General features: G+C 42.5%; 1 protein-coding gene across 1 annotated transcript; it reads left to right on the forward strand.

Annotated features, from left to right (window-relative positions):
• The first annotated feature begins 666 nt into the window (after positions 1–666).
• Positions 667–9,367, forward strand: TM4SF4 (transmembrane 4 L six family member 4). Its single transcript, XM_033150422.1, has 5 exons — positions 667–1,133; positions 2,152–2,241; positions 2,810–2,946; positions 6,423–6,609; positions 9,284–9,367. The coding sequence occupies exons 1-5, from the start codon at positions 963–965 to the stop codon at positions 9,299–9,301; spliced, it is 603 nt and encodes a 200-aa protein (XP_033006313.1). The 5' UTR covers positions 667–962; the 3' UTR covers positions 9,302–9,367.
• Positions 9,368–9,805: the final 438 nt, after the last annotated feature.

Genomic DNA, 9,805 nt, shown 5'->3' on the forward strand with positions numbered 1-9,805 from the left:
TAACAGTTACCTCGTCCAGCCCACTTTTTGCCAGCTTCTTCCCAAGAATATAATGGGTGACTTTGCCAAAAGCCTTGCTGAAATCAAGATGCACTACATCTGCAGCATTCCCCTGATCCACCAAGCATGAAACCCTATCCCTATCAAAAAAAGAAACTTGGCATGACTTTTTTTGAGAAACACATGCTGGGTTTTAGTAATCGCAGCATCCTTTTCTGAATTAGTATACTAGAATAGTGTTGTGCCTGGTTCTATCCATTGCCCCTCGCAGGTTGCCCTTGAGCGAATGCTTTCCAATAGAAAATGGCTATTGTACCCTGCAGAGATGATGACGACCAAACTTTGCTCTGCTTACACAATTATTTGATTTACAGCCTTTATCTTGTTCTTACTCTCAAGGTAGCATAGATTCATTATCAGTGCACTCACCCATGCAAACTTATTGGGGACTCCCTATGAAATCACCTAGGCTGGGCGATGCAATGAAACACTGATGAATTGTTCATTTTTATTTCTGCCATGACTAAGCATTTAAAGGAGGGGGTGGCGGGTCAAAGTACATCACCAAAAATAAGTTGCATCCCTGAAAGGGGCATTTTCCAATAATCAAGCTCCAAACCACTGGCTGTCTTGTCCATGCTGGTAAAATATTAACAGAGGTATCTGGTTGTCATGGCAAGATTAGAGGTGGTTCTGAACATAATCTCATTTGGGGGGTGGAGGGGAGATGCAGAAAAATGAGATCATGACAATGTCGCCGTATAAATGATCAGAGCACTAGTTAGCTGGCAGACTGCAAACTCTCTGAAGGAGACCGTACCAAGTGGGAACTGGAGACACAAGTGGATTGGGTTAAAATAAACCAAGAAGTTTTTGTCTTTCAATACTGAAGGGATCCAGGGAATTTTTTTATTTCTTTGCTCATTCTTCCCTAGTGGTGCCTGCGCTATAGTTTTGGAAACATGTGTTGCGGAGGGTGTGCAAAGTGCCTTGGAGGTACTCTCATTCCTCTGGCTGTGCTATGTGCCCTTGCTAATATTTTGTTGTTTTTCCCTGGAGGAGAGGTTGAAACCGGAGACCATATTTCAGATGAAGTTTGGTACTTCGGAGGGATCTTGGGTTCTGGTGTACTGGTGAGTAGGGCAATGCATTCTGTTCTTCTCATTTTTATTATTGCCTTGAGCTTTACAGTGAGCAGAAATCTGACTACACTGTAGGTGTGGTGCACAGTCTGTGTTGGATATTAGATTGCCAGTGCGTTGAGTATGCAAGCTGGAAATTCTAACAGAGAATAACTTGAAAACCTAAATTGAATAGTCTATTACCAAAGTAGACCATTTGCCTATTATGTTAAAAACAGATGTACTGCTGGATTGTCTCTGATAGATAAGACCATAAGCATTGCTCTGTGAGATTAGATCAGTGTTTTGATTGATTGATTGATTGATTGAAAGCTTTTATATGCTAATATTTTAAAGATCTTTCTAAGTGATGTACAACATAAAAAACAATAAACAATATCATTAAAAGAAAAATACAAAATAAAACCAGTAAAACAGTAGTATAACAGCATATGAAAATAAATAAAAGCAGGAAATTGGGGTATTCAAATGCAAATACCAGGGTCCAATCTTATGGGTCAGGCAAAAATATATGTCTTTCCTAGAGGTTTGAAGCAACGAATGGTTGTTTCTTTGTCTATGGCAGTGGGAAAGGACAATGACAGAAAATGCCCATTTTTGGGTCACCACCCTACAATATTCTTGGGCACAGAGTTGAATTTCCTGAGACAGTCTTTCAGGTGACCTGGTCTTACATTCCTCCCAGTTCAGCATTACTTAGTTTACAGCAATAGCCAATACAGCTGAGGCATAGTCCATAAAGTTTCTTAATTAAAATTGCTTCTTTGGGTGCTGGGTCATTTGCAGCCGAGCTTTGTACCTTTTAAAATTTGGAATTAAGTCCCAGTGCATTCCATGGCACCGATACCTAAATGAAATTTGGTGAGGATTCCAGGATTCCTGCTGCTTCCTCTGAGAGTAGACCTGCCAGATGCAACTGCTGGGTCTGGAAAAAGACGGTAGACATTTTAGAAGAAATACATCTTGGGAACGAACGGGCCTCAAAGTGCATTTTCTGTTGTACCATCAGATGGTGTTTCCTGCTTTAGTCTTCCTGGGTCTTAAGAATAACGATTGCTGCGGGTGCTGTGGCAATGAAGGTTGTGGAAAGAGGTTTGCGGTAAGTATAAATGCAATGCCCTCCAACATCTCTCTGCCATTCCTCATTCCACCCCTAGCATTTGCCTCCTGAGGTGGCTGCCTTACTCTTATCTAATGATAGGGCTGGCCCTTAACATCACTGAAATGACTCTTTCAAGGCCAAAGGGTTGAGAACCTCACCTGTGACTTCTGCCAGCATAGGAGCAGAAGCTGGTCTGGTGAGGTGGAGACACACAGCAACAGCACTGGTGCAAATGCCGCTTACTGAGGGGGTGGGGGGGAGCAGTGGCCAGATCAGGGTTGTGCATGTGAACTGGTAGTGCCACTCCTTTCGTTCCACGCACATGGTCCTGGCCTCGACACCATTTATCTCCCGATAAGCAGGAGAGACATTGGTGCTCCTGGTGCCAGGAGGTTGGTGCTTGAGCCACTCCTGCCCACAGGGTTAGGAGAAGTCTGTGGATTTGGATAAGGTGACTCTCTGGTGCACTTCCCCATGCGCCATCTGTGAGTCATTGAAACTGCAAACATGCCAGATGGATTTTTAGGATGGACTTTGGCTTTGACCTTTTGCTCGTTCTTGGCAGATGTTTACTTCCGTAATATTTGCGGCAGTTGGAGTTTTGGGTGCTGGATACTGCTTTATTGTGTCGGCTGTCGCCATGAACAGAGGCCCTAAGTGTGAGATATCAAACAGCACCTGGGTGTATCCATTTGCTAACGGGTAAGATTTTTTTTTTCAACCTCTGGATAGATTCTCCATCTCCACTGGAAGGGTTGTTGCTTTCTCGTCTTGATCTATAAATTCTGCAGCAAAGTGCTTACCAAATATTATGAGCCACTGGATGGCCCCCAACCATCAGTGTTTCAAAGAGCAAATTGTAAGGCTGAGCAGTCACATTTCTGACTGGCGGTAGGAGTTTTTTTTTTTATAAAGATTTTATTCTTTTTCCATATATAAACAAAAGAAAATACAGAAATACATAATAAGCAACAAACAATAAACAACAACAATAACAATAACAGTAACAATAAACATAAGAAAAAAAACACACAAATACATAACTAAACATACACCTAACTCAATCTTCTTCTTGGTTCTATCTTCTTTGCATATTTTCAGACTTCCCCCGTTCCCCCTCCTGCATTCAAAACTGATATAAAATTTGGGTAGCTTTGTATCTTTTTCCATAAATCTCAACCTTATCCCTCAATAAACTTTAAGTTTATTAAACAAATATATTTTCTGACTTAAACTCAATATCTTAAACAACCCTTAAGCATTTGTAACATCTAAACTTCTTCTGCACTGTTTTACCTAACATATACATGCTAAAGCCAATTCTGCTAGCTAATTCTGCTCAAATATTCAATTTTGCATATTTAACTAAATAGTCCTTAAATTTCTTCCATTCCTGCGACACCTTCTCCTCCCTCTGGTCTCGGATTCTCGCGGTCAGTTCGGCGAGTTCCATAAAGTCCATTAGCTTCATCTGCCATTCTTCCACTGTCGGAATCTCTTCATCTTTCCAGTTTCTTGCCAATAAGATTCTAGCCGCTGTTGTGGCATACATAAAAAATACTCTATCTTGACTGGGTATCTCTTCATTGGTCATGCTCAAAAGGAATGCCTCTGGTTTCTTACTAAAGGTAATTTTCATTACCTTCTTTAATTCATTATAAATCTTGTCCCAGAAGGCATTTACCCCTGGGCATGACCACCACATATGATAAAAGGTACCTTTCGAAGATTTACATTTCCAACACATATCAGACATTATAGGATTCATCTTTGCTATCTTAACTGGTGTTAAATACCATCTGTAAAGCATTTTCATGATATTTTCTCTTAAACTATTACAAGCTGTAAATTGGATACCTTTCTTCCACAATTTCCCCCAGTCATCCATCATAATGTTATGACCCACATCTTTTGCCCAATCTATCATTGTCGATTTAACCAGTTCATCTTTCGTATGCCACTCTAGCAACAAATTATACATCTTGGAAAGGTTTTTAGAGTTCGATTCAATCAGTTCTGTTTCCAGTTTTGATTTTTCCATTTGAAAACCAATTTTCTTGTCTGCTTTAAATATCTCATAAATCTGATGATATTGCAGCCAATAAATCTGATGATATTGCAGACTTCACTTTTTACTTGATCATAACTTTTCAGCTTAAACGACTCACCTTCTTGCTGCAATATATCTGCATATCTTAACCATCTTGCAGACATATTAGGTCTCTTATATGCCTTGGCCTCCACCGGTGAAAGCCATCTAGGAGTTTTTCTCTCTAACAAATCCTTGTATCTCATCCAAACCTGATACAGGGCTTTTCTGATTATATGATTCTTAAAAGTCTTGTGAACTTTTACTTTATCGTACCAAAGATAAGCATGCCATCCGAACATGTTGTCAAAGCCTTCCAAGTCCAACACATCAACATTTTCCAATCTAAACCAATCTTTAAGCCAGCAAAAGGCCGCTGCTTCAAAGTAAATCTTTAAATCTGGCAGGGCAAAGCCTCCTCTCTCTTTAGAGTCTGTTAAAATCTTAAATTTAATTCTAGGCTTTTTTCCCTGCCATATGAATTTCGATAGGACCCTTTGCCATATTTTGAAACAGTCCAATTTATCCACTATTGGAATGGCTTGAAATAAAAACAGCATCCTCGGTAACACATTCATTTTAATGGCAGCTATTCTGCCCATCAATGAAAGTTTCAGTCTTGTCCAAATCTCTAAATCTTTCTTTATCTCTGTCCACAGTTTTTCATAATTGTCCTTGTATAGGTTCAGATTTTTTGCTGTAAGGTTAATACCTAGATATTTTACATTCTTAACAAAATTGAGGCCAGTATGATCTTGTAATTTTTGTATCTGTTCTGAGTTCATGTTTTTTGTCAATACTTTGGTTTTCTGTTTGTTAAGTTTGAAGCCAGCTACACGTCCAAACGATTCAATTAATTCCAACGCTCTGGGGACACTGCTTTCAGGTTCTTGTAGGGATAGCATCAGATCATCCGCAAAGGCGCGTAATTTGTATTCCTTCTCCCCCACCCTTATGCCTTTTATCTGATTCTCCGTTCGTATCATATTTAGGAGGACCTCCAGGACCGTGATAAATAATAAAGGGGAGATAGGGCACCCTTGTTTTGTGACTGGCGGTAGGAGTTTTCCTCATAGTCTGGGTGTGGAGCCTTATTTGCCCCTACGGGTTCCCATGGTTGCGCCCGGTGAGAAAACATGGAAGCAGAAAAGACACCTGAGGCTGCTGGCTTCAGAGAGAGAAAGATTTATTTTCTGCATGCAGAGGTACTGTGGTGTTTTGTACAGCCAAGCAAGTACAAAAACTAGTCAAAAACTAGAGTATAGTTGAGGCACATCTTAAACAGCCAAAGTTCACTGATCCCATGTCAGAGAGAGACATCCAGCACCCCAAATACTTCCAGAATCTTCTTGTTGTTGTTGTTCAGTCATTCAGTCGTGTCCGACTCTTCGTGACCCCATGGACCAGAGCACGCCAGGCACGCCTATCTTTCACTGCCTCCTGCAGTTTGTTCCAGAATCTAGAACTCATTTATTTGTGTGTCTCTCAGTCTCTGTTAGAAGTGCAACCTGCCTCTTATTTCCTCTAACCTACCTGAGACACATGACACATCACTGAATATTACAGGATAACAATTTGCTGGCATTTTAATGAGAAACTACTTAATTCCGCATTTCCTGAAACAATATGCAAACTAAAGCAGCTATCCTTCAAAATTCGCACTTCTCTCTCTCTCTTTTTGCAGCACACTTCTCCATGCAAACATTGTGTACAAAAATGCATATCTTACAGGGAAGCATGCATATAAAGCATACATGCTTGAAAATAGCATATAGAAATGCATTATGGTACGGAAAGGGTATTGCCAAAACGTGTATATTAGACAAAACTGAATACAGTACAAAGATGTGTTTATCGGGGAAAATTTGCACTGAAACGCTGAAGGAGTTTCATGAGTATTAAGAAAAAATTGCTGGCAAAATGTGGAATCCTGAATTAAAGATTGACGGGGGGGGGGGATATGAGAAACTGGCAGTTAAATTGAGAAGTTTGTCTATTTCTGAAAGTACTGGCCAGGTGTTCCCTCACAATGATAGCCTTACTGACAGAATATAATAGAAAATCAATAAACCTTCTTTTTTGGGCACAGGGACTATCTGACGGAACATACGTTATGGGAAGAATGCAAGTTTCCGGAGTCCATCGTGCCCTGGAACTTGACTCTATTCTCTCTACTGCTGATTATGAGCGGAGCTCAATTGGTGCTGTGTGGCATCCAAGTTATCAACGGACTGCTTGGAACGCTGTGCGGGGACTGTAAATGCGGATGCTGTGGGGTAAGATGCTTTTGTTGGTACCAACATGTATGAGCATTCCTGGTGCCTCTTCCCCTTTGCCAATTGGGTTAACCAGCTGCTTACAGTCAAGGTCAGCCTAAGACATTTTGCTGCCCGAGGCAAAGTACAGTGGTACCTCGGGTTGCGGACACAATCCATTCCGTGGTGCCATTCGCACCCTGAAAAGTCCGCATCCCGAGTGGCGATGTCGTGCATGCGCAAAAGCGCACTATCACGCTTCTGCGCATGCGCAGACTGCGTGGAGCGCTTCTGTGCATGCGGCAAAACCCGGAAGTAAACACTTATGGGTTTGCCACGTTTGCAACCCGCAAAAAATCAACCCGCAGCGGACACAACCAGAGGTATGACTGTACACATACTGAAGCTGACCCAACCAACCGTTTGGGCTTACTTAAATGCTGGTGATGGGACTGCCGCCACAGGCCACATGCTCATCTGTCTTCTAAAACCTCACTGCCACTTCTCTGGACCCAAGCAGCCCAAGGCATCTACCTCCCTCTTCCCCCCGCAGTAGGGAAACTCTAGTCTGCAAGCCAGTCTTGACCCACACAGATCCCAGTTTTACCTGCATGCTTTCCCCCCTTCAAAACAACACCCACTTGTCAATCAGCTGGTATCACTCTGAATGATGACAGTCAATGGGCAGAGGATGGGATTCAACTCTTAAGTTATGCATGCCAGTTCCTCACAGGGAATTGGCTCATGCACCCAAGGCACCAGGATTTAACCCCCCCCCCACTCAACAGCTGATGAATGGGGGGATTAAATCCTGCTTCCTGGTTGGGGTGGTGGTGGTTTACATCCTGCTCAGTTCAACCAGGATTTGTTGTTGTTGTTGTTCAGTCGTGTCCGACTCTTCATGACCCCATGGACCAGAGCACGCCAGGCACGCCTGTCCAGCATTTAGTGCAACCCTTTCCCTGAAGCAGGACGTTGTTTGCTTCGGAGCCCGTGATAAAACAATTTTCCTTCCTCCATTTTAGTGACATGTGATTGATGGCCCTGCACACCTGTCAAATATGGCCCATAAGGCCAATCTTGATTAAAATCTGGCCCATGGAACAACAACAACAACAACAATAACAAGGTTCTCTGCCCCTTTCTACTAAAGGTAGAGCCGGCCCTACCTATGGTGTTTGTTAGCATTAACCATGCATTTTCCAATACAAACAAATGCACAAACGTTCCCCATATGTCCCCCATTGCCTTGAAATTGCAAGGAGGGGATGAACAAGCTGTTCTCTAATTCCCAGCATACTGTGGACCTTTATATGGGAAGCAGACTTATCAGTCATTTAACCATGCAGTTGGAGGGGGTCTTGTCCATGTAGTCCTACCCCTTGTTTGATGGAAAAAACCTAGAGCTAACAGTTGCCTATCCTGTGCCTAAAGACCTCAAGCAATCACCTTGCTAGGCAATTTGTTCCAATGTCACACTGCTCTTACCATTGAGATGTTTCTCCCTCGATGAAGTCAATATGCATACAGATAGAGGTGATCCATTAGATACACCATATACTTAAGATTTGGGCTGTGTACACATTGCTGGCTGGTTTAGGGGGAAAACTCATCAAAATACAGAATTTTCATAAGGAACAACAGAAAAGAAACTGAATATATTTGCACCAATGCCATGTGCACACCACTTTCCAAATCAACTATGGGAGCATAGAGTAACTCCCCCCAAAAAAAGCTTTAAATTAAAAAGCTATAAATTTAAGGCAACCTATCATGAGAGCCCAAACTATGGACAAGCGGGGATCTTCAGATGATGGATTCTCATCCTGAGTAAACTTAGCAGTCATGGGATAAGAAGCGAGGTCCTCTTATGGAGCAGTAAGTGTTTGAAGATTAGGAAGCAGAGCAGGAACATATGGGATGGTTCTCCCAATGGAGAGAAATGAGAAGTGGGGTCCTCCAAGGATCAGTATTTGCAGCCATGCTTTTCACCTTGTTTTTAAATGACTTGGTGTTAGGGGGTGAGCATTGAGATGGCCCTTGTTTGCCAGTGTGGTGTAGTGGTTAAGAGTGGTAGACTCGTAATCTGGGGAACCGGGTTCACGTCTCCGCTCCTCCACATGCAGCTGCTGGGTGACCTTGGGCTAGTCACACTTCTTTGAAGTCTCGTAGCCCCACTCGCCTCACAGAGTGTTTGTTGGGGAGGAAGGGAAAGGAAAATGTTAGCCGCTTTGAGACTCCTTCGGGTAGTGAAAAGCGGGATATCAAATCCAAACTCTTCTTCTTCTTCTTCTCTTCTTCTAATGGCACTAAAGTGCCCCAAGGTGGTAAGGACTAAAAAGGGATCGCAAGGAGCTCCAAAAAGATATTTCTAAAGCAGTTGAATAGGCATTAAAATGCACGTGTGATTTAGTCTCACTGTAAGCAAGTATAAAGTGATGCACACTGGGGGAGGAATAGCAAATATGCACAAGCAGGTTTGTTGCAAACTCTCAACAGTCATTTAAACGAAAAATGAAGACTTAACTGCATGGGAGCATAACTGGAGGCTGACTGAGAAGTGTCAAAATAAGGCTCCACCTAGCTTTGCCAAATACAAGAATGAAAGATATGACCAAATATCATGATGATGATTAGCCTTTACTCTTGTCAACCAGCGTGTAAGAATTCATTTCCCTTTTATCTTTTCTTTTAGGGAGATGGAGCAGTTTAAATATACAGAGACTGCAGAAACCACCTCTTACAAGGCTGAAAATGCCCTGCCAGACCTTGATATGATGGGCCAAGTCAAGTACACACTAAGAACATCTAGAATGAAGGGTGTTAGAAAGAACCCTGACGGCATTTCCCCTTCACATCTCCCAATGAGTTTTTCAACTGTTTGGGCTATATAGCAGGGGTGAGAAGAAAATGTCCAGCCCAAGGACCTCGTTCCCTCTTCGCCAACCCTACCAAACCACACACACATGCATGCAGACACTTCAGTTGTCTGCCCCATCCTAAAAAGACATTTTAGCCTTTTCCAGTTCTCATTGCTGGACCCATGGCAGAAATCTGGGGAAAGAGGTTTAATCTTTCCCAGCTGCCCCCAACTATGCCCTCCATACTGCAAGAAGGCTTCTTCCAAGCCTAACTGCAGTGAGGAAGAGACAGTGGGAACAGGGGCTGCTGGGTGGGGTGCTTGCAAGAGCAGTGGTTTAATTAGGGTTGCCGTGTA

Source organism: Lacerta agilis, chromosome 5 (genome assembly GCF_009819535.1).
Source record: "Lacerta agilis isolate rLacAgi1 chromosome 5, rLacAgi1.pri, whole genome shotgun sequence".
Taxonomy (NCBI): domain Eukaryota; kingdom Metazoa; phylum Chordata; class Lepidosauria; order Squamata; family Lacertidae; genus Lacerta; species Lacerta agilis.